The sequence below is a fragment of the Artibeus jamaicensis genome, unplaced genomic scaffold (assembly GCF_021234435.1).
Source record: "Artibeus jamaicensis isolate MK-2021 breed Jamaican fruit bat unplaced genomic scaffold, CSHL_Jam_final contig_373, whole genome shotgun sequence".
NCBI classification, from domain to species: Eukaryota; Metazoa; Chordata; class Mammalia; order Chiroptera; family Phyllostomidae; genus Artibeus; species Artibeus jamaicensis.
Genome location: NW_026521807.1, coordinates 3,994,459 through 4,019,673, shown reverse-complemented (window position 1 = coordinate 4,019,673; position 25,215 = coordinate 3,994,459). Strand labels below are relative to the sequence as shown.

Below are 25,215 nucleotides of genomic sequence, written 5' to 3'. Positions count from 1 at the left end.
CTTTAAACGCTCCAATATCCGAATTATAGGGGTACCAGAAGGGGGAAAGACACAACCACCAGTGGAAAAACTATTTGAACAAATAATAAAAAGAAAATTTCCCCAATCTGGCAAAGGAAATAGACTTCCAAGAAATCCAAGAAGCCCAGAGAGTACCAAAAAAGTTGGACTCAAGAAGAAACACACCAAGGCATATTATAATTACATTAGCCAAAATTAAAATGAAGGAAAGAATCCTGGAAGCAGCAAGAGCTAAGGGGACAATCACCTACAAAGGAGTCCCCATCAGGCTGTCAGCAGATTTCTCAAAAGAGACCTTACAGGCAAGAAGGGGCTGGAAAGAAATATTCCAAGTCATGAAATCTAAAGACCTACAACCAAGATTGCTCTACCCAGCAAAACTTTCATTTAGAACGGAAGGACAGATAAGGTGCTTCTCAGATAAGATCAAATTCAAGGAGTTCATCATCACCAAGCCCTTATTATATGAAATGTTAAAGGGACTTATCTAAGAAAAAGAAGTTAAAGAAACATGAACAGTGAAAGGACAACAAACTCACAGTTATTAACAACCACACCTAAAACGAAAGCAAACTAAAAGGACAGCTAGATCAGGAGTGGAAACATAGAAATGAAGATCTCAAGGAGGGTTAGCAACAGGGGAGTGGGAGGAGGAGATGGGGGGAGAAGGTACAGAAAACAAGTAGCATAGACAGTAGATAGAAAATAGATGGGGGGGCAAGAATATTATGGGAAATATAGAACCTAAAGGACTTGAGACACATGGACATAAACTAAAGGGGGGTAATGGTGGGGTTGGGGGGGCAGGGTGGAGGGGAATGAAGGGGGGAATAGAACAACTGTAACAGCATAATCAATTCAAAAAAATAAATAAATTAAAAAAAATGACTGCATTTTTCATCTTATATAGGGCTGGTAGGGTTTGTTGACTTTTTAAAGACACAGTAGCCTTTTACCAGTGACTAAATTAACACTCTTCCTACAGGAATGAAAGTTACTTGTCAGTCGAAAAGCAGAAGCCGTCTTTAAGGTGGTTTTGAAAGAACATAGCATCTTTTAAAGAGAACATCTGAGTACACTTTACAGTAAGTGAAACTTGGTAACTTGACGGAAACACGGCAGCTTTGAGAAATGTAAATAAGTTTCATTGTCTTGTTTGTTAAAATAGCACATTAAAAAAATACTTTGAAGAACCAGCAAAATGCTGCTGACAGTTGAGTGGGAGGCCCCTGGCTACAGAACATGATGCCGAGCTGTTCATTCTCTGAACTAGTGTGTTTAGTTTTTAAGAAAGGAAAAATAACTCCATTGGAGAGGGGAAAACCACTCATAAAGAAAATTCTACTCAATACATGGGAAAATATTTGATTTACATTTCCTGCTGGCATGTGGCAAATAATCTTAGAAGAGGGGGAGCGGAACCCTATTTGACAAAGGAAAATAAACGGAGACCATTTGGTTCCTTTGCTACCTCCTCCTACCTCCCCGACATCCCAGGGCAGTTATGGGCTTCAAATGGAAACGCAGTTCATAACCAAAATGGTGTGCTGGGCTTGTATTTTATTGCAGAATCTAGCTTTAAGTGTTTATTAAGAAGATTTCCCTTTTTCCAGTTATATTTCCTTATATTCAAAAACTTGACAAAACACAACAAAGAAAAACCATCAAATTTCACCCAGGTATTTAATATATTAAAATTCCTACCAGCCACTTGTTTTAACATCTGGTCACTTCTCGCTGAGTTGTCATCATAATGTTCGAACAGTGAGAACGCAGCAGGCATTTTCTCCAAAGAAGCAGTACTCTCCATTGCAGAAAGCAGCCTATTTGGGGAAAATATTTCTATGTAAGTCGAGAAATTATTAGCACACAGAATGAAAGCTAAAACAATTGTCCAAAGATAAAGTTGTTCTTGTGGTGGTTTTTGTGAGCCATTGGAAAAGGATCTCAACTGTTTCAAAGTCTAGAAATATATGTTTAAAATCCATTTTTTTGGTGTAACTGCTAATCTTAGAAATTCCATTCCTATATCCTCAAGTCTGAGTAGATTCCATGAAATTATACAATTTTTGTTTTGCATCTATAAAATTAGTCCTGCAAATTACTACATTTTAATGATTCTTTTAATTTCTTTCCTAAAGATATAAATGTTCAGAGCCCATCTGGAAAGTCACACATTGTACGATGGCCTTGTTGTTCTCAACCCTTCTTATTATGCTTTTAGTTATTTGGACTTTCAAAAAACATATTCACCTACTATGTGCCAGGCACTGTCCTGGGTAGTGGGTATACAACACTGACAGACGGTCAAGTCTATCCATTCTTAGAAGACTAAACAAGCTACAGTTTATAAATTAATAGCTTTTATCGATAGCCTTTATCAACCTTCTAAGGAGAGATGTCAACAAATACACACTTTTAGCATTTGTACCTAGGTTAAATCTGGGATTTTTGAAAAAAAAAAAAACCTTGATTCTGCAGAGTGAAAAAGAGATGGCGAAACATTTATCTTCAACTCAAGGGGCTCAGCCTTGGTTAGGCGCTCTCCTCTGTGGCACCTCCCTCCAGAAGCTGGGAATTATCTTCCAGCAATTAACAGCTTCGAGGAACCCCGCTGGTTTCAGCATCATGGAATTTGGGGTTTTGGTAGCACAGGGCCCCAGCCTTTGCACTGGCTGTGGGAAATACCTCCTCCTACATGCCTGTACGGCTCATTTCTCTCTGAATTTAGGTCACTGTTCAAATTTCAGCGCCTCAGAAAGGGGAGCCGTGAGTGCACCACCCGGGTGCCTCTGCCCTCTGTCCCTTACTCTGCTGCACTTTACTTCCTTGAGCTGGTTGGGATCTATCTGTTCTCGTCTGTCTACTTCACCAGAATATAACCTGAGTGCAGGGAAGGACTCTGTTTTGTTCCCTAGTGTATTATAATGTGTTACCTGGCACACAGTAGGTGTTTAATAAGTATACTTTGAAAGTTTAAGAGAGTAAAGTTTTATTTGGGTGAGAATATCACCCAAATAAAATATCACCCAGATCTCAGGTCTGGTAAATTTTTTATCCATTGAGGGGAAAAAGATTATAAAATGTAACTGAAATATTTAAAGAGTGCCTACTATGCCTACTAGTGTAAGGGATAATAAAAATCACTATCATTTGGTTTAGGAGAGATGGTTCCAACAGGGGCTTCAAAGAGGAGGTGATATCTGCGCTGAATCTTAAAGAGTGAGGAGTTTCCCAGGCACAATCGGGAGGAAGAAGGTTGCAGAGAGAACAGCTTGGATAAAAGCCATGGCGTTGTAACAGAGGATGATGGCACGTTCGAGAGCCAGAGGTGACTCTGGGCTTTCTTGAGAATTAGGAAATGGAGACAGAGATGAAACAGACAGGTGGCTTGTGGTCTGACTGCGACAAGCCTTTCATATCCACCCAGAGTTTTCATTCTCTCTCTGAAGGCAGGGAGAGCCACAGACGTGTTCAAACAAGGGGACTTGAGTGGAAAGCCCTGGCAGAAGTCTGAGGAAGGATCGGAGCAAGCAGACGGGGGAGGTGGTGGTGTCAGCATAGAGGATGCCGCAGGACTCCAGGTGAGGGGAACCATGGAGCCCAACTTAAGGCGTTGGCGATGTGGAGGGAGAAATGGTAGACTCCGAATTAACACACGCCACTGACTAAATGGGGGACCTTTTGTAGCACAAAAACTCTGGGTGAGTTTTCCCTTATGCACTGACCTGTTCAATTTTATTATCAAATGTATAAGGGCAAGTGAACAATTTTTATGAGCAGGTCCCACAATGCAGGTCCCACAAAGCAGGTCGCTTTTTCATTATTGTGACACAAAAGAGCACAACAGAAAAAAATGCATCCTTTCAACTGAACAGCATTTTGTAAGTAAATATGGTTTTCAAAATATGCAAATTTTGAGTCTAAATATGGTTGACAACATTCCTTCATTTAAGCACTATCAGTGTTCAGAAAAATCATTTACTATATAAACAATGCCTTTAGAGATATAATATAAAGAGAGAAAAAGCAGGAGGGTTAACAAAAAGACTGGATAGTTAGCACTTCTCATAGGAAGGAATGTTGGTGACATTGAGACCTTGACACAGCAGTCGTCCTGAGGACATGAAGGGCTTTTTCGTAGTGAAACAATCGAGCTTCCTCGCGTGTATGTGCACACATATCTACATGTTCAACAGGGTTTTCTTTGATCATATTTCTTCACCAATCTCAATTATTGCTGTCTTTTTTTCTTTACAGAAAATAATGCTAATCCCAAGTGTAACCTCCTTGAGGTGACATGCAGCTTTAGCAAGATTAATTCATTTTCCATTGGTCAATGAAATCAAAATTAATTAAAATGACACACAGATGAACAAGTTCAAGCACAAAACCAAAGAAATAGTATTTAGAATTAAATGGATGTCAATTCATATTAGCGAGTTAATATTATAATGTTTATAAACACAAAAATGTACTATAGCATTTTTAAGGTAAAAGCATTTGCAAATTTTCATTTGCCAAATTTTCCTGCCAATCGGTGTCTTCCATGACTGCATGAAATATAGATAAGCAAATACATCGTGACATATTTCCTTATACACATGTTCAACATATAAGAAATGGCACTGTAAATCCATATACTCTTTGGATAAAACTAAGTATCAACAGTATGTAGAAGAAATGTATAATCTTTTAAAAACAAAGGACACTGGGAGCAAGGCATGGGTATCAGTTTCTAGACACACCCGGTGAGCCTCACAGTCCTGTGTGAGAACTGCGTGAAGTACGCGGGTGCCGTGGTCCACCCTGGGTTCATGGGCAGTGGGTCTGTGTGGGGCTGCAGGGGCTCTTGTTGAGCAAACTGCATGGCTAATTCAGGCACAGCCAGTTTGGGAAACCATTGAACCAGAGGACAGACTGTTAGAAACCAGAGGTTCTCAACCCTGGCTGTGCATTAACATCATCCAGGAAGCTTTAAAAATGCCCAGGCAACACCTCAGACCAATTAAACTAGAATCTCAGGAGAAAAGATTCAGGCATCAGCATTTTATAAAGGTCCATAGGTAATTTTACTTGTAACAGAGCTACTGTAATGAAACTCTTATTGATTAATGCCAATATTAACCTACAAATTATTTTCTTAAAACTTATGGGCAACATTCTGTTGAACAGATTTTTAAAGGTAAGCAAGTCCATTTGTACTGTTTTTATTATCCAAAAAATCCAAACCCAGTCTCTTCTTCATATTTTAACATATCACAAATACAAATGTCTCATTTTATTTTATGATAGCTCACAATTTGGCACTGAAGTAAACTGAAGATAATATTCCCAAGTTTAGAAATTTACATTAAGGTGGTAAAAAGATGAAAATATTAGATTCAACCAGTAGGAAAGACCTCAGGTCTTGCTATGAGACCAAAGGGAAATGTGTCAGATCAGTATAAGCATTTCGATATCAAAAATTCCAAAAGATAAACATAGGTCAAATGTTTTTGCAGAGAACATTTCCTAATTTCATGTTCACGCTTTGACTTTTAAAAGAATGAAGAACTTCTCTTATACCGAGTGCTAAAAACAACAGTAAAAATAAAACGGATGGAAAGAGGAAGATTCATTTAGGTTAGCTAAGCAGAACGAGAAGATAGATACATGCCTATCTTTTGAGGAGAACATGACAGAGCATTTCATTAAGTTTATATTAAGTTGTAAAATTACCCAAGGCAAATATGAATGATTCTTTTAAATACTTGTATTTAACTAATACGTCTAAATATCTTCAAAATGTTCTGTACGCACTGACAGGAAAGATGGTCTGGATTAATGTGAAAAGAGAGACTATATCTCAAGAAAGCAGTTAAAAATCGACATTATGATCATTGTTATTTAACTAAAGCGCATGCAACTTTCTTTCAAAGCTGTCATTTAGTTTTTAAAAGCACTGTGTCTAAAAGTGAAACTCCAGTAGCGCACTAAATGTATGTATTTTTTAATTGGCAGCTCATTCTCTATAAAGCATCAAAATATTAAAAATAAAGCATGGTCATGCCATTCTTGGGTGCCACTATGGTGTGCCATGTTTTATATACCTTTCATTGATTTCCTCAAACGACTTATGAGGGATTAGGGACCAAGGGGAGAGAGAATGGGGGTGGGGAGAAGAGGGATAAAGGGTGGGGAGAGAGAGAGAGAGAAAGTTAACAACAACAAAAACCAACCTAGAGCATTAAGGTCAAGCACGTTTGAAAATCAATACTTCTCACCCTTCCCTGCAGCTGTTTCTCTCGGGAGGCTTCAGCCAGGGCAGCAAGGAAATTAGCGCTCAGACAGGATGGGGAGGGGGGAGGTCAGGGCAGGGATGCAGGGGGCTTTAGTTGCCAGGGCTGACTTGCTTATGCTTTGCTATTCATTAACCAACAGCTTCCAGAATAGAATTCTCCAAGGTGGTAAAAATGACTTAAATTTGTTCGATGTAGGATATATACCAAAAATGTAATCAGTACTTATGTCTGGGTGATACCTTCTCTGTGCTTTTCTGTCTTTTCCAAATTTCCTCAAATGGCTACAGGCTGCTTTTATAAGCAGGGAAATAATGCTTTCTTATTTACAATTTGTTCTTTTGGAGAGAAGAAAATATTCTTATCAAACAAAAGTAAGGTTCTTAGGGAACACAAAGTGCTTTATTAATATTATACTTCACAAGAGGTGCCTAATTTTGAAATATTAAAGCTTTGCCTTAACTAAACACAAAGCCACTGAATGAGTTCCATTTTGTTTGAGGATGCCATGCTGCTCACCTGCATTTGCCCTGGTTGGAGGTGACGCTAAGGGCAAATGAAAAGCCTAACATTTTGCCTTGCTCTATCTCCAAATTGTTCTAGAGGCCTGGGTGGCCTGGGGAGCTGTGAAAGGGAGGTTCCCCACTCATAAGATGGTGTTTTCCTTGGGTTTGAGAGCTTTGGGACTGCCCTCAACAAAAATACCTCCATTACTCCTGTTTATTCCTGGCTCCATGGAGATCCAGTATCTTAGGGGATGTTCTAGGGAATTAGCAGGGCAACGGGCTGCCTCTGTGGTACAATTCGAGGAGCACCACAAGGTACTTTTCTGAATGAATGAATATGGACCCTAGGAAGACCCTTATTAAAACAACATGTTACCTGAGCGAAATATCACATTATCTCATCCTTTTGCATGGTGAAAGTGTATGAAATGTTACTCCTGGCCACTGGGTGAGGCTCAGATGGAGTGGTCCCTGTGAGAGGTCACCTCAGATTAGGAAGCTGAAATAGAGAGGACTGGCCTCATGGTCAGCATGATGTGCCAGGCACTGGAAGGTCAGGCTGTTCCCAAAGGGGGCATGGCACGATAAGGTTTTCAGGCTGCTTCTCCTCCCTCCCTCTTAGAAGGTGAGCAATCCATTGTGACAGAACAGATGGTGCTGTGCCCTGACTTCTTGGACCCTTCAGCTGGATCTGGCTGCTCAGGACTTGCTGGGCCTTTTCCATAAATATCAGGTGTGCCCCAATAATTTTTAAGTGTTGAAATTATTTTTAAAAAACCCTTACATATGTATATAAATGATCTTAGGGAATATCGAAAAATAAAAGTTTTAAGTAGACTCAGGCTAGAGTGGGTGTAAGGTGTTGGGGCCTGTTTGAATCGGTGCTCACGGTCAGGAAAACGGTCTCATCGAGCTCCTCGGCTTCTCTCACGATGGTCTCCAGGGTGTCCTTGGCAGCATCCATGCTCTGCAGAAAGTGGACCATCTGGTCATGCAGGAACTCCATCTTCTTCTTCTTCACCTCCTCAAAGCTCTGGGCTTTCTCATCGTACTGTGCTAAAACCTTCTTCATCATCTCCTCATTCTGTTCTTCTAGCTTTTTCTCATTCTTACTACAATTTTCCTAAAACAAAATAACAACAAAACTTCTAAATGAAATGAGAAATGCATGTCTTTTTTTTTTTAAGAGAAACACCAGCCTTTTAAAGAACTGATCTCTGGCATCCTGACAAGAGAACCACAGATTCCATGCTCAGTCTAAATTTCCAGCCCATGACCCTCCTTTGACAAAGTTAGCGGTGCAATAGAACTCACTGTAAGAGCACCATCGAGGATTTAGTTACTGAAAACACAAAAAAAGATATTTGTGTGGAAATCTTTCCCACCTGCATCTGCACATGATCGGCCTTAGGTAGCAGGGAGGGGTTTGTGCCATTTTCACTACTTCACTAAAGTCACAGTGTGAGGAAGGGGCAGCCAGGACACTGGACAGGGGGCTACACTCATAAATTCTCTCCAGGGAGGGGGTAGTCTCAGTTTTTTAACTGTTAAATGGGAACAATAATAACACCTATTCATATGGTTATTATGAGGATTAAATTAGATAAGCCTGAAAGCATTTGCCTTATTGCAGAAAGTGCCCAATAAATGTGCATGTGTTTTTAAGGGCTAGTCATTTATCTTTAGACAGAAGGTAGTCTTCACTGATTACACACATATGGAAAACTTTAAGGACCTTCACTTTAATGAAAAAACCTCAACAATAGCAAACCACACACGCACACACAAACCCCAATTCAGACTCTGTTAGATCAGAATCATCTACTTGGGGTGCTATAACAAACCAGGTAAACCATGAAAGGGATGTGGGAACTTACCTCGATGGTATTAAAAAAAGATTCTATCTCACTAACAAAGGCTTCAATCCTCAAGGACTTTTCTTGTAAATTTTCTAGAAATTCTGCTAATTGAACCTAAAGAAAAGAATTAAGATATCCTTAGTATACGACATTTGAGAAAATAACTTTAAGCAGTGGGGATCTTCCAGATCCCTTATAAATTCAGGATGTTTGGTAGAGATTTACTATATACCATGTTGATCAACAAGTCTGTCTTTACATGTTCTTTGCTGCTTCACCTAAATTGACTATAGAGCCTGGGCAGTGTAGCTCAGTGGACTGAGCGTCAGACTACGAACCAAAAGGTCACTGGTTCCATTCCCAGTCAGGGCACATGCCTGAGTTGCAGGCCAGGTTTTCAGTTGGGGGCATGCAAGAGGCAACCAGTCCATGTTTCTCTTACACATGGACATTTCTCTTCCCCTCTTTCTCCCTCTTTCCCCTCTAAAAATAAATAAATAAAATATTTAAGTTGACTACAAATAATTCTGTACAATAAGCAATTAGGAGGTTTGTGAGAGCAATACAAAGAGAATTTAATTTCTCATACAAAAGAAAGGACCTCTCGGTAAGTTGGTGAGTTCAAAGAATACTTGTTTTAGCGGACTATGGATTGGATTACTTCTCCTTCGTAAGGCCTCAATTTTTATATATTGTCTTTTGTTTAATAGCAAGCTTTTTGCTAGATTGGCCCAATATACCTGAGTAGTCTCCTCACATTTGTGCCAATGGCCTCTAATGAGCCTGGAACACCCGAGGCTCAGAGGTGTAACCAGGCCAGAAGTTTAGCATACCAAATGATGGAGACTATCTACTAAAGAGACATAAAGGTTCTAATGATCCTCAAAGGGTTAAAATACTCAAGGCATGACAGCCAACTAGAAAACATGTGAGGGATGGGGGAAAATGGTACCTACTTTAGCTATAGCTGTAACATTAGTTGTAATCTATCCTGCTTAATCTTAACCAGTAACAGCATCACAACAGAGCATCAGCTGCCTGATTCACCATCCACAGGATGATGGAGAAATTACACTGATGAAAGGTCCTTTGGGATCTGGCCTCTGCTCCCCTCTTTAGCCCCCAGGCTCCAATCCTACAAGCCCCATCTTTCTTTGGACTCTTTCTCACCTATGTGCCTTTTCATATGGCATTGCCTCTCTCTAGAATGACCTCTCTGTTCTTATTTGCTGAAGGACCTCTCTTACTTAAGGCTTACCCAAGCTTCTCCTTTTCAAGACACCTCTCCTAACCCTCTTAGTCTTACTTCATCATTTCACTCCCCAAAATTCATTCCTCAGAACATTATTGCTCCTAGAATGCTTTACTGACTTGGGGGAGGTACATATCTATCTTCCTGTATTTTCGTCTTTATTCTCAATGATTCAGACAGTTCCTGACACGGAATGGGTAATCTCCCATGGAAGGGAGAGAATGACAAAAGAAAATAAATGACAGACAAATGATAAGCCACCACAATGGGGATGAGTGGGGGCAGAAGCAAGGACCTAGATAATTTGTAAATGCAGTTATCAGTTTCTGAATATTCACAAATGGCCTACTCACAGGTGCCAGGGGACTCTCAAGTTACAACTTTTTAAATGGATTTTTAATTTTAAAAAGTGGTCAACCAACTCCTCATCTTCACAGATGATGTAATGAAATCAGGAAGCCGCTTTGGCTTTAGTCAACTGGTTTTCTACTTTCTCATACTCTTTGGAAAAGCTCAGAGGAAAAGAAAACTTTAGAATGGCGTTAAAGCAGATGTCACTCCTTTTGCTTTAACATCTCCCTGCTCTTGAAATGTGTTTTAAATTGAGATTTAGAGAATTGTTTTTTTTTAATTTCTAAAACTCATAGAGATAAACACAATATAATTAAGAAGATGGAAAAAAATCTAATTTTCTTTCTGCTGACAGTACCCAGTAGTGGTTACTTAACAAAACCAAGTATCATCAAAGAATGGAGCAATATCAATGCTGCCAATGTGCCCAATGACTGAGATTTCATAAACGAAAATGCTCCATTTCCTCAAACTTTACCAGGTAAAGTTTCAACACAATTTCACCCTAGAGAAATAGAACCCATATCAGACAAGTTCATAAGAATTAACTTTCTAGTGAAAAAAACCCTCCAAGGTTCTAATGTGTTATCCTATTGGATCAAAATGTGCCTAGCAATTATTTAACTGTGGCCTAGTTGAATATTGAAAATTGCTACCATTAGGAAGTTACTGAGACCTGCAAAAGGGATATACAGCCAAGAGCATGAACTATGGCACCAGGCAGACCTCGGTACCAATTCTAGTTCTGTCTTCCATGACCTTGGACAACTCAAAAACTAAGCCTAACTCATGATCTGAAAATTGATGATAATGACAGTGTTGTGTGGATTAAAAAATATCTTATATATAAAGAACACTGTGCCTAGCAGAGAATAAATGCTTGATTCTTATTATTATTTGCACTTTTAAATCACTCTGGCTATTGTACGGAAGACGGATGGAAGAGACAAAAATGGTGATTCCAAAGGTGGATTGGAATCTTCAAGACTAAACAAGTTGATTTCCAGTAGTATCTCTGAAGAAATGGAATATTTATAGTCACATACATAAGGATATTTGTTGTGACTAACTTTTAACATTGGGAATCTGTAGACATAGCCAGAAAGAATGCAAAGGTATTCCATTTCTAACATCAATTTGATAAAGAGGAAATATGGAGAAGGCCAAAATTTAAAACGTCTTACTTTCTATTTTATAAAATTTGCAGTAAAATTTCTCAATGTAATATAAATGTGTATTTTAAAGAATGAGATGGTAGGTAATAGAAAATAAACAGTTTTATGCTCAAAAGTACGTTTTAATTTACAATTATTTGGTGTTTGGGGATAATGTTGAGGGTACTGTCATAAGACCCCTTAAAAGCAGCGACCTAGTTTATTTATCTTGGTATCCCCAGAATCTAGAAAAACTTGGAGCATAGTATGTACACAGTAAATTTTTGTCAACTGATCTTAACTAAATGCCTGAGGAAATGTTCTTAATTTTCTTTCAGATGAACTGTTATGCCTAAAAATGAATGTACTAAATATTGGTCATTTTTTTAATTGAGAAAATAAATGTATACAGGGATGGGCAAAAGTAGGTTTATAGTTATAATACAAATAACTAATACATAATAATACAAGAACAAACTGTTTCACCTACTCACAACTGTAAACTTATTTTTCCCACTGCTGTATTATTATGTATTTATATGCTGTAAAATCTATTTCCAGTCCACTGCAAAGAAGTTGGTTGTATTTTTTTAAACAGTATTTCACAAGAATGGATGTAAACAAATCTACTTACCCAGTTACACCTTTGAATTAAAAAGTTGAAAAAAAACGTATTTACCTTTATAGCACTTATAGCTGTATCAAGTGTTGCCACCTCATGGTCTTTGTGGGTGCCAAATATCTTGTCAACAGCAGAAATTGGGCTTTTGCAGGTATAGCAATATGTGTCAATCTGGGACTTTTTCGGTTCCTTTTGATCCTTCTCGGTTACTAACTCTGATGACAATTGTTCTTCTGTCCTCTCTCTGCCCACCTCTGTCTGTTCAGCAGACATGCTTTGTTCCATCTCACTCACCAATTCATTTCCACTGATGTGTTCAAAGGATTCCCTTCCCTGAGATAACATATCTTCAGTGGTGGATTCTGAACACAGTTCTTCGGACAAAGTGTCTTGAGCAACTACTTCATAATTCAGGGATTCAGCAAATTCATATTCATCCTGAACAGGACTACTGCGGAGCCTATCTTCTCTTGGTTCGGGTGGGACCATTATTGTAGGCTCTACTTGCAGTGTTTCTTGAACACAAGTTGCACCAGATGCAAATTCTTCCTCTGGGAAGGACACTTGTACCGGGACATTCAGATTGACCTCTGGATTTGCATTTGCTGCTTCATTACTCTGACTGCTTGTTTCATCTGCTCTCTGCAGAACATGAGGAGTGTCTTCAAATGGAACTGCATAGCTTACTTTCTGGGTAATCACTTTGACTTCCTCGGTGATGGGAGCTTTCCTCTGTGTATCTACACTGCCAAGGGTCTCCACATGTCCTACTGATTCTCCTTCCCTGTAAGTGGCTTTCTGTTCCTCTTCCAGACTCTTTTCCCCCAAAATAGTTCCAAACCTCCCCCAAATTTCCCTTTCTGCTGCTATTGGTTGGTATGAATCATCCTTACCAACTGTTTTTTCTTCCAGGCCTTGGCCTTGGTCTTCTTCAGTTACAGATGTGTCATGGAGAATGTCATCTTTGAGTGTGTACTTCTCAAAATATGTTCCTGTTCCATCATCAGTATCAGAATGTCTGCCTGAAAATGATGCCTCAGAATTCACACTGTCGCCTTCAGAAGATGTCTCCCCTTCCTTCTTTTTCTCTCCAACTGCTTCTCCATACAGATCCTTATATAAAAATGCAAGTGCGGGTGGTTCTTCAAGAAGTTCAGGATTAACGGCTTTGGGAGTGGTAGGAAATATCTGGCTTCGTGACAAAACTCCTTCCTCTGCATCAAATAAAGGCATCCCAGGCGACTTGGAGTCCACATCTCTATCTGTGCTCTTTGAAGCATCTCTGTCAGCTGATTGGTGGATAACCAAAGACTTTTGGGTCTCTGGGTGAGATAATTTGCTGTAGTCCTTTTCCAATCCATAAAAACTTTCATCTAATTTCACCAAGTCATATTCATGTTCTAGGGCACTTTCCTCCAAACTTTCTGGGGAAGAGACGGTTTCTTCTGTAAATTCCTTTGAGAGTTTTGCCTCAACATTTAATTTTCCTAGAGCTTTCTGTTTTTCTGGGTCTGGGGAGATATTATAATCAATCAATGTATATTTTTCAAAATAATCCTCTTCACCAGGAATTGTGGGCTGATTAAAGGATAAATCACCAGTTTCTGAACCTGTGGATATCTTCTCTTCTGTTTTATAAGTTTCCTTGTGTTTATTTTCTTTCACTGATGTAACTTTTGTATCAGAATCTTCTAACTTACTCTTTGATGTTTCATGGAGAACAACTGCCTCATGATTGTCAGGGAAGGGTAGAGTTTTAAGTGATGTCTTCTCTTCCAAATATTCTAACTTGTCTTGCATTTGTTCACTTTCTTCCTGATCAACTGAAGAAATAAATGCAGGGGCATGAATATTCAATATCTCACAGCCTTCAGAAATGATACTGAAAGCAGTCTTTTGATCTTCTGAAAGTCCAGCTGGCTTACTAGTCATTGTAAATTCTTCAGGCTCCTTGGATATTTCTCTAGTAGAAACCATTTTATCGGCATTGGTTATTGATGCACTTGTTATAAATTGAGCATAGTTGCTGCTTGATGAAGGGGGTGGTTCATTTATATGGGCAGCTCCTACAGCCTCCATGTGGTGCTTTGAAACAAGTACAGATTGTTTAGACATTTCAGATGTTTGCTCTTTAGATGTTTCAATTGTATAGACTGTATGCCTATCTGGAGTCAATTCTTGTTTCTTCACTCTACTAATTTCTGGAGAAGCTCCTGAAATGAGTGTTTGTGGTTTCACAGATGACAACAAATATGGCAGTGTTTCTAAGCTCTTTGATTCATCCAAAGGGCGGTCTACAATCCTTTCAGATTCTTTAGATGGAGATCCTTGTTTTACACTATCTTTTGTGATATCTACTGAACCACCTTTTGACAGCTCCAACACTGTGACTTGTCCTTTTTCTTCATTATGACTTGCCATATCTCTGCATGATTTTTCCAATACCAGATTTTCTTCCTTAGGAAAAGAGTGGTCATCTATTTCATGATGATAAGGAAGATCCACTGGAAGGAAAGTCTTGGTTTTCTCCACTAACACTTTACCTTCTTCTAATAGAGATGGCTGGATTTCTACTGCCTTTGTTTCCCTGATTTCTGGGTGAGCCTCTGAGATCATGATTTCTGCTTGTTCAGTAGTTGATGTAGTTTCAACTGATAAAAATGGTTGGGTTTCACCCAAAGAATGAGTTAAAGAGATATCTGATTTTTCAGGCATGGGCCTGGCTACACTCACAGAATAAGGCCGAATCTCCTGCTGCGTCTTTCCTTCTGAAAATACTTGTAGCGGCTTTCCTTTTTCTTTTCCTTTCTCCTCCTCTATAATTTTGAGTCTTTCTTTGTGGTCTTCATTTTGATAGACTTGTGGCAGCACAGCAGCAGCTTTTGATTCTTCCAATTCAATAGGGAGAGATCCATGTGTAGTTGGTGCCTTTCCTACCTCACCATCTCTTAACTCTAATGGGGCTACCGTTTCTCGTTTTTCTGCCAGCACCTTCTTTTCTGCTGAGAAATAGGATCTGATTTCCAAGTTCTCTTTCTCCTCAGTTGGGCTAACAGATCTGAGTTTTACTTCCTCTTCAGAAACTTTCAAAGAAGTAGGTTTTGGCATTTCTCTCTTTAGTCTTTCTTCAGCAAGATCAATTAAACTGCCTTTAGACTGTTCTACTGGCAAAATTATTGACTCTGGCTTGTCTGACTCCCTCATGACACTTTTACTTGTGAAGCTAGAGGAAGCTGATTTTGGCTGTCGTGGGACCGTGCCTACTGCATCAAATGAAGAGAGTGAATTTTCTTTTTGATCACCTCTTGGCTTTTCACTAAGAATAGAAACATTCCCTTTAGATGGAGGAGAGATTTTTGGCTTCTGGGCTTTTTTACTATCAGTGACATGAAGAGGAACAGCCTCTTTGTCTTCTTCCATACTGGATTTCTCACCCACAGGAGAAGACTGAATTTCCAAATGTTCCTCCCCATCAGCAGAAGTAAGTACTGAGTTTAGGTCCATCTTCTCTGAATACTCTAGGCTTTCTTTCTTTCCATGATCTTCACTAGACACTTCAAAGTTGGATTTTGGCTGTTGTAAAACTTCTACATTGGATAAAAGCGTAGGTTTTACTTTAAAGTCTTGACCTTCACCAGATTTAACTAAAGTGCCTCTGGACTCCTCAGCACTTACGAGTTTCACCTCTGGTAGCTGATGATCAGCTGGTTTCTCAGTTGCCTGAAAGTCAGCTGGAGCTGTACCTTTAGGCTCTGTTACAGTCACTGCTTCTTCTAGAGAAGGACTTGGCTGAGTTTCTAAGTCTTCTTTTTCTGCAACTTGGCTATCTGCAGTGCTTGATCTAAAAAACCAGTTGGACATCCATGATGTGAAGGATGAAATGCCTTTCTTTCTCTTTTCCTCAGAAAGGCCTGGTTTAACTGCCTTTGGCTGCTCGGGCAGTTTTTGTGTCACCTCAGCTGATTCTGGGGGTTGGGGTTCTTTATTCTCTTGGCTTAAGGAGAGGGGCTTCATTTGTGTGGGTATTTTCATTTCAGATACTGGCTTCCCTCTCTCGTTAGCACTATCTACAACCTCTGACTGAACCGTTTTTGCATCTTCTAATGGCTTCTCTCTGGGTAGAGCAGATATAATCCTGTGTGCTGCTTGTTTGTTGCCCGCTGCAGGTTCTGCATCTTCTTCCAGGAAAGGAGCTGCTTTGGCCTGAGAGAACACAGTGTCTGATTTCACATGTTCTGTTGATGGGCCAGACGCTGGTTTGTGAAGGATTCTTTCAGGAGGTAGTTTGACTTCTTCCTGGCTGTCTTCTTTGCAAGGCTGGGAAAATTCTCTGTTTGCTTTCTCCAATATTGAACTCTCATTCCTCATGAAAGCAAAGACCTGCTTCCTCTCTGCTTCATTTCTCTCTATATTTCCAGCTGGAACTAAAGATTTTGGCTTGGAGGCCAGCTTTATTTCTTCAGAAGATGTTTTAGTTGATAAGGTCTCTACATCACCAGTGGGGATATCATGAGTGAATACGGGTTCTTGTACTGATAAATGGGGTTCTTCAGCAGAATGTGGCAGAGCCTGCTTTCCGATTTCACATGGTTGGTCTTCTTCTGACACAGCAGCCTTGGGCAGTCCTGTCATCAGGTCACTGCCGCCGGAGGAGCCCAGTGGCACAGATCCCAGGACTCCTTCTTCATGATGACTTGCCAAACCTCGTTCTGGCTTTTCCGGCATCCAGTTTTTATCTTCTGGAGAAATGAGGACCTCTTCCATTTGTGTTTCTTTAACATCTGCAGACTCAGTTGTCAAAAATGATTTTGATTCTTCCAAAGGCAAATTTTCTTTTGTAATTGAACGTTGTTTAGTACCTAGATCTTGTTTATCCACAAAAGATGTGCTTACATCAGGTAATTTAGCAGCATGATCTAAATGAAGTGCGTTTTCAGGTTTCTCTTGCTCCATGAGGAGGTCTGAAGAAGCAACCTTTGATGGTTCGGTTATAATCTGGGATACAGGGAATGAATTTGTTCTGTCTATTTCTTCTTTTAGTGTAGTTTCAGAATCTCCTATCACTTGTGCCTTCAAATTTTCTGTTGGCAGTAATGAGCTTATTTCTTGTTTTCCCTCCTTTTTAAAGTCAGTGGAATGGTTCAACTCTTTTGATCCTTTTAAAGGAAAAGTACATGGCTGATGTTCTTCAAGGTTGTCTCTTTCAACTACAGAGGTAAATGCCTCTTTTGAAGCTAAGCTGACTGCCTTAGGAGAGACAGATTTGATTTCTTGGTTCTGAGGTTCCTCCTTAAGGTGTGATGAAACCTCTGAAATTTCAGACACTGTGGTTGACACATGAAGTTCCCTGTTTCCTTTTTCTCCTTCTCCACTGCTCCTAAGCTCAGCAAGGCCCCTCTCTAAAACAGAGTCCCCTGTTTCAGTTATGAGAGATTTTATTTGTTTTGTGTCTATCGATCCACTTTGCCTACCTAAATCACCAGTGCTTTCCAACCCAACATTTGGTAATTCTGATACTCGGTGTGGCTTGTCTTTCTTCTCAGGTTGCAAAGAGAGCTCCACCGGAGCAAGATCTTGTTTTTCTGATAGGAAATTGCCCTGAGGTGTAAAAGATGTCTCCATTGGCTGTTGGCTCTTATTATCACTGAGGGTTGATAATGTTAGAGCTAAACCTTCTGACATTAAATTTTCCAACTCAGGAGAAAAACATGCCATTTTCTCAGTTTCGCCTTTTGGAACTGTGTGTTTGGGTGCAGGTGACACGTTTTGTGAGAAAGGAAGTTCAGTTTCTTTTTTCTGTACCTCACCAGGCAGGTTGACCGAAAACACGTGTTTGGGCCCTGACACCTCTGAGGCAGACACAGAATTCTTTTTCTGGGGTAAAGCTGAGTGTTCAGGGTCAAGGACTGCAGAAGATGAAAGGTCTTGTTTGTTCTCCACCCTTGCTTCCTTAGATACATCTGCATGCTGAGAAGACAGTATTTTGGTTACTGGCAACCCAGGTTTAACTTCTTCACTTTCTACCTTTGACAAAATAGAATGCTCCAGTATGCTTGGGGGTGAATCCAATTTAATTTCCTTCTCAGCTTCTGACCAAGCTGGATGTTTAGATTCAGCAGTTTCAGTGGCAGAAGGGCTAGCTTTGATTGATACCTTTTCTTCTTCTTTAAGATGTAAATGTTCACCCATAGATGTCACCAGTGGTGGTGAACCACTTCCTAATCCACTCTTTCCTACTTTTAAGACTGGATGTTCTATAGAGGTGGTAACAGAGAACTCTGCTGGGATTTCTTCTTTTGCTAATTTGGTTAAGTCTGAATCATGCTTAGCTACAGAGGTTGTAGTTACTGAAGAACTGGGTGCAATTTCTTTCTTTATTTCATCTGACAAAGCTGAAAATTCTGGTGCAGATGGTTCATGTTCAACTTTCTTTTCCACTCCTGGAGAAGCTGAATACAATACTCTAGATGGACCAGTTATTTTGGAGTCATGTTTCACTTCTGTTTCCACTACTGATAAAATCTCAGGTCCAGATAAAGATGTTTCCTTTAGAGATGAATATGGTGTTATTACTTCAGGCTCATTCTCTGACGACATTCTCGGTTCTAGTTTAGATGTCGCAGTTGGAGCTGCACTGAGTTTGACATCCTTCTTTGGCTCATCTACCAAGTCAGACAGACCCGAATATGTCATTCCAGACCCTGGAACATTTGGAGGCCGAGGCTCCATTTCTTGATCCCGTGATACACATGCTGTAGTTTCTTGAGTATCAGGCACAATTTCTTCCTTACTTTTAACTTTTAACAAAGCCATCTGTTCCTTTGCAGCTTTCAGAGTGAGTGACGCTTTGGGTTCCCGTTCTTTCTTAAGCGCATGGACTGAATCAGGTGAATCTGAATATTGAGGTGAAGGTGAAACAGGTTTGGTTTCTTCCTTTACCATGGATGATTGTACAGGTAAAGAAACAGGTGTTGTAGCTACTGATGAGCTAGTCTTAATTTCTCCCTTCTCCAGTTCACTGGCTGAATTGGGTGGAATCAGATCTTCAGACTTAGATTCTAAAAATGCTTGAGTTACCTGTTTCTGTACCGAGATGAGATATTCAGCTACAGACGTGGACACTGTTTGAGCATCTGCTTTATTTGTTATAGTTGGCAGACTGGGATCTTCAGTTGCAGACATCAGAGGGGAAGGTTCTGCTTGTTGCTTCAGTGATGAACTGAGGTGCTCAGGTACTGGCGTAGTAGCTGTCGGTTCAATTTCTTCCCCACCTGCTTCTGAAAAGTAGGAATATCCTGAAGCAGATACCGTAGTTAACAGTGAATCAGGCTCGATTTTGTTTTTCTTTGTTTCTGGGATTCTGTATGGTGGGACTGAAACTTGTGATGCTGAGTCTGGAGAAAAAAGTTCAGCTTCTTCAGTGTCTTCATCTGAAAAAATAGTGTGTTCCGATGGCGACGTTAAACATATTGGAGAATCACACTCAAATTCCCTTTTCTCTGTTTCCTGAGTTGCATCAGGTGGGAATGAGAACTCTGACACAAATGCAGAGTCTGGAGAAAAAGGTCCAACGTCTTCTGGCTCTTCTTCTGAAAAATGCATGGGTGAGGAGGCACCTTTTAGATTTAAAGGTGAGCTGTGTACAATTTCTTCCTCCTGTGATTCTGGTGTTGCATAAGGTGGTACTGAAAATTCAGAAGCAGAGGTGGAAGACGGTGTGTACAGCTCCATTTCTACTGTCTCCTCTTCTGATGGGACCACATGTTCAGATGGGGTGGCTGAAAGCATTGGAGACTGGCACTCAGAAGTCATCTCAGATGTGCCTGCAGAGAGAGAGTGTTCAGCTACAGATGCCACATCTGGGGAATATGGCCCAGTGTCTTCTTTCTCCTCTTCTGACAGAATCCATGTGCTCAGAAACACCTTTTGATTTTGAGGGGGACACATCATCAATTATTTTCTTTGAGGATTCTTGTGCTGCATTTGGTGGAACTGCGTATTGGGGAGTCAGTGTTGAATCTGGTGTGAAACTCTCACTTCCTAGGTCCTCTTCTGATAGAACCACATGTTCAGATGGGGTGGGAGAAAGTGGTGGGACTTGGTATTCAGAAGTCACCTCAGCTGTGCCTGGGGGTAGGGAGTGTTCAGCTACAGATGCCACATCTGGGGAATATGGCCCAGTGTCTTCTTTCTCTTCTTCTGACAGAATCACATGCTCAGAAACACCTTTTGATTTTGAGGGGGACACATCATCAATTATTTTCTTTGAGGATTCTTGTGCTATATTTGGTGGAACTGCGTATTGGGGAGTCAATGTTGAATCTGGTGTGAAACTCTCACTTCCTAGGTCCTCTTCTGAAAGAACCACATGTTTAGATGGAGTGGGAGAAAGTGGTGGGACCTGGTATTCAGAAGTCACCTCAGTTGTGCCTGGGGGTAGGGAGTGTTCAGCTACAGATGCCACATCTGGGGAATATGGCCCAGTGTCTTCTTTCTCTTCTTCTGATAGAATCTTGTGCTCAGAAACACCTTTTGATTTTGAGGGGGACACATCATCAATTATTTTCTTTGAGGATTCTTGTGCTGTATTTGGTGGAACTGCGTATTGGGGAGTCGGTGTTGAATCTGGTGTGGAACTCTCACTTCCTAGGTCCTCTTCTGATAGAACCACATGTTTAGATGGAGTGGGAGAAAGTGGTGGGACCTGGTATTCAGAAGTCACCTCAGTTGTGCCTGGGGGTAGGGAGTGTTCAGCTACAGATGCCACATCTGGGGAATATGGCCCAGTGTCTTCTTTCTCTTCTTCTGATAGAATCTTGTGCTCAGAAACACTTTTTGATTTTAATGGGGACTTATTGTCAAAGTTCTCCAGTGACTCTTTTGTTGCCTGTGATGGAACTGAATACTCAAAAGCAGATGTGGAATCTGGCGTGTAACGCTCATTTTCTGAGGCCTCTTCTCCGGACAGGACCGTGTGTTCCAACATAGCTGTCGAAAACAGTGGGGACTGGCCTTCAGAAGTCTTCTCTGTTACAGATGGCGAGAGAGAGTGTTCAGATGCAGAGGCTGAAACTGGGGAACGAGGCTCAAATTCCTCATTCTCTTCCTCTGACAAAACTGCCTGTTCAGATGCAGCTTTTACATTGGATGGAGAAACTGGCTCAATTCCTTGCTTCTCTAGTTCATGGTTCATATCCTGTGGGATTGAATACTCTGATACAAAAGCAGAATCAGTAGAAACAGACTCATTTTCCTCTCTTTCTTCCTCAGACAAAGCAACATGTTCCGGTGTTGATGTCAGTAATGGTAGAAGGGTCTCCTTTTCTTTCTGCTCCACTTCAGGGGCCAAACGTGGTGGGAAGAACTCCTCAGAAACAGATGGACTTTCTGGGTGATCGAGTTCTATGATCTCTTCTTCCACTAAATCAGAATCTTCAGGGTCAGGGGCAGCAGCTATTGGTAGAGAAGTTTCTATTTCTTCTTTCTCTGACACTAAAGGTTCAGAAACAGAACCAGATGGCTCAAATGCATTTTCTTCCTTCTCTCCTTTGACATCCAGTCTAGGTGGGGTCGGTTGTTTGGAGGCTGGTTCTGGCCTTTCTAGTGAAGTCAGGTCCAGCTCTTCTTTCTCTGGGCTCCAGTCTTCCTGGGTGGATGCTGCTAGGCCTGGTGTACCTGTTCCCAGAGAATCCTTCTCTGCCTCCAGTGAGATGGAATGGTCAGCAGAATACACATCTCCCGTCTGTACCTCATTCACTAGAGGTGGTGAGACTGAAGAGTCAGGCTCTGCAGTTACCTTTTCTTGTGAATCAGGCACAAATTCTCCCTTTGCTGTTTCCAGGAGCACAGCTGCAGATGTCTGAGGGGTTAGGGGGGAAGGCTCCGTTTCATGGAGTTTGGCTTCAATGCCTGGCTTTTGCAGCGCTGATGCGGGCAGGCGGAGCTGTGTTTCTTGTTCTGCTGTGTCATCACTTCTGTGAGAGGAAACTGTATGCTTGGTGGCAGAAGCAGCCTTTAGAGGAGAATCAGTGTAAATTTTATTTTGATCTTCAAGACCAAATAAGGAGGTAAGGGACTTTGATCCTTTGGAGAGTGTGCCTCCCCGGGGTGAAGCAAGCTGTTTGACTTTATTATCTTCTATGCTTTGGGCTACTAATTTGCCTGTTTTGGAAACTGTGTTAGAATCACGGTTGCCCAAATCTGGCTCTAGACTAATGGATGCATCTTTCCCCTTCCTATAATGTATTTCTTTAATCACATAACCCTTTGGCAATGTTCCATAAAACTGTAAAGGAATTAACTCTTCTTTAACTGAATTAAACATCTTAATTTTATATTGTACTGTTCCTATATAGACTGGCCTCAACACGAGTGGCTTGTGTTCTTTGTATATTGCTCCAGTAATAGGAGGTGTGTTTGAGATGGTCTTCTTTTTTCTCATTTTATCGTAACTGCCACTAGAGAATGTCTCTTTCTGGGTGTTAAGTACCTGGCTTTCTGATGGTAAAGAATTATCTTTTTTGTTTGCTGGGGCATCTTGGGATTCAAAAGAATTTCTTTTTTTGTTGCTTTTCCGACGCAAGGATGGTGAGCCACGCTTCGACTTCGGTGTTCTTTTCCGAACCTTTTTAACTTCATCCACAATAAAGGAAACATTCCCTGCAGAAGAATTCATAGTCGACCCCTCCGGACTACACACACCGGAAGTCTGACTTTCTCCCGAAACCCAAGGAGTAGAAGACCTGCTTGAATTGGTCTCCCAGGTTATTCCACTGTCTTCCCGTTGCACTGTCACCATGGAAAAGGAGGGGTCTGATATGATGCACTTCTGCCTGGTGTTGCCCTCTTCATCCTGGTCTGATAACCTACAGTAAATAATGATGACAGTAACGATTACATATATTATAATAAAAGTAACACTATTTAATCACTTATTATAGTAATAAGTAAATATCATGCCTTTTTGAGGTAAAGTATTAATATGAAATTAAAAGAGATAAATAATCACCATCCATATCAAAAATAGAGAAGTATACAAAATAAAGTTTTAAAATTGTCAAATACAATAACATATCCTGGGCTGGAATGAATCAGTATTCCCAAACTCATAAAAAGTTAGTTAAATTCATCACCTCCTTTATCAAAATTATCCCCCAACCCTGACCTTCCACAACTCGCCCAATCACTCAGGTTCACTCTAGTCCCCTGGACCTTCCTAATGGCTCTTGCACCTGTGCCCTCTCTGTTTCTACGCCACCCTGACCCAGCTTTTTAAAAGCGCATCACCTCTAGATGATCACATTAGCTTCCTAATAGGTCAGCTAGTATCACGCTTTCCTCTTACCTTCGCCCACACTCAACTCATCCTGCCCTTCTTCCAGACAAGCTTTACTAAAAATTTGCATCATGTCACCTGCAAAAATTTCAACAAATTCCTTATACCTGTAGGGGAAAGAGGTTCAAAATCTTTAGTTCTTTGATTCCTACCTGACTTTATTTCCAAATGCCCACCTCCATCCTACCTCTACATGACACCTTTTTGTTTTAACTCTAAAATTTGCTGCCCAGTAAATGTATTGTGGGAACCCTGAGTCAGGGCCATAAAGTGAAAACCCATTACAGAATATGTCAGCCTACTGTGCTGCACTTTCCTCATCTGTAAACCAGGGGTAGTAACAGAACCTACTTGGTGAGGTCAAAGTGAGAATTAAACTAGTTAATGAAATGCTTAGGAAATGTGCCTGGCATGAAGTTAGTGCTCAGTAAACATTACCTGTAACCAGACTTTCCATGTAATCCTTGTCCTAGAGATCAAATGGACATTTTCAACTGCTAGAGGTATTTGAAAAGGTGTCTCACTTGACTGCTCCCATATCCTATCAGGAGATGGCTGTCTCTAGCTGCCCTTTCACCAACCATCTCAGGCTCTGCCACCCTCTTCTCTGGATTTCCTTATGCCTCCTCCCCCTCTGTGCTTGTGCTGTTCCTCCATTTCCAATGTTTATACCCCACCTTACTGCACCTTTTTTGTCTATATAGAGTCTATCTACTCTTCAAGGTCTAAACAATCCTATCTATAAAACTTAGAGAGTACACTGACTTTCTTGCTTACTGTGAACCCTTCCTAACTGTTTTGATTAGTACAGTCTACTCCCCTTTCTTAAATTTCAGAATTTGCAGTCTGCTGGGAAGGGCTGGGGACCACTGAGTTCCTGGTTTCCTTAGCTCTCACCACAACCAAGGAGAGCCTGGGGCAGCTAGAGCCCCTGGGCCACCAGTTGTCCCCAGCAAGCAGCCTCATCCATTCGCCCCAATGTGCTATAAATAATATCATTTTCTTTACAGGCCATGAGAGACAAGGCCTGAAAAGCAGTGGGAAGAACTGATTCCTTCATTTCCCTGGCAACTCTGCTCTTACTTATTTGCCTTGGCATTAAACTACTGAACTTAATTAGGAATTAATACCTTTTCTTGGTTCTGGACTGAATCTCATTTTAAAATGGCTTTTGGTTTTTGTTTTCAGGCTCTTTTACATACCTGTAATTGAAGTTATTCCTCACAATTTTCAACCTACTCCTTCTTTCATCTATTTAACTTAACAGAACAATGAAATTAAAAATCAAGGTTATCTGGAAAATACACATATCTGGAAAATCAGCATTTTGAATGTCTACAATCGTAATAGTATTACAAAAGCAGTTATACATTCAATTTAGAGCTAATTATTGATTGAATGTACTCAACCAGAGTAGTTTTCATTAGTAGCTGGAGTGAGCTCATGAGTGCTTAGCAGACAGAATACCCATAAGAAGACAGAGCTACTCAGGTGGGTTCATCAGTCATTTGCTTATTCATTCACTCATTTCTCTCTTCATTTAGTGAACTTTTAGTGAGTTTAAATACTAGAAACACAAATACAAAGATACAGAGTGTTCTCTAAAGAAATTCAAAATCCAGACAGGGAGACAGCACTAAACAATTAACCTGGTGTGTTAAGTACTGTTACAGAAGATAGTCAAGATACAGTGAGAATATAAAGAAGGGAATACTTCACAGAGGAAAGATCCTTGACTTGGATTTTGAAAAAAAAAACAAAAAAACAGGAGTTTGCAAATGGATGAGGAGTGGAGGTGGTGTAAGGATGGGGAGGTCATTCCAGAAAACTGTCA

General features: G+C 40.5%; 1 protein-coding gene across 1 annotated transcript in view; it reads right to left on the bottom strand.

Annotated features, from left to right (window-relative positions):
• Positions 1 to 25,215, bottom strand: part of CMYA5 (cardiomyopathy associated 5) — a 93,297-nt gene that overhangs the window by 34,621 nt on the left and 33,461 nt on the right. Inside the window, 6 exon segments of the mRNA XM_037130785.2 lie at positions 1,726 to 1,844; positions 6,114 to 6,136; positions 7,698 to 7,931; positions 8,686 to 8,781; positions 12,104 to 19,951; positions 19,953 to 22,911. Coding sequence (XP_036986680.2) covers positions 1,726 to 1,844; positions 6,114 to 6,136; positions 7,698 to 7,931; positions 8,686 to 8,781; positions 12,104 to 19,951; positions 19,953 to 22,911 — 11,279 coding nt within the window.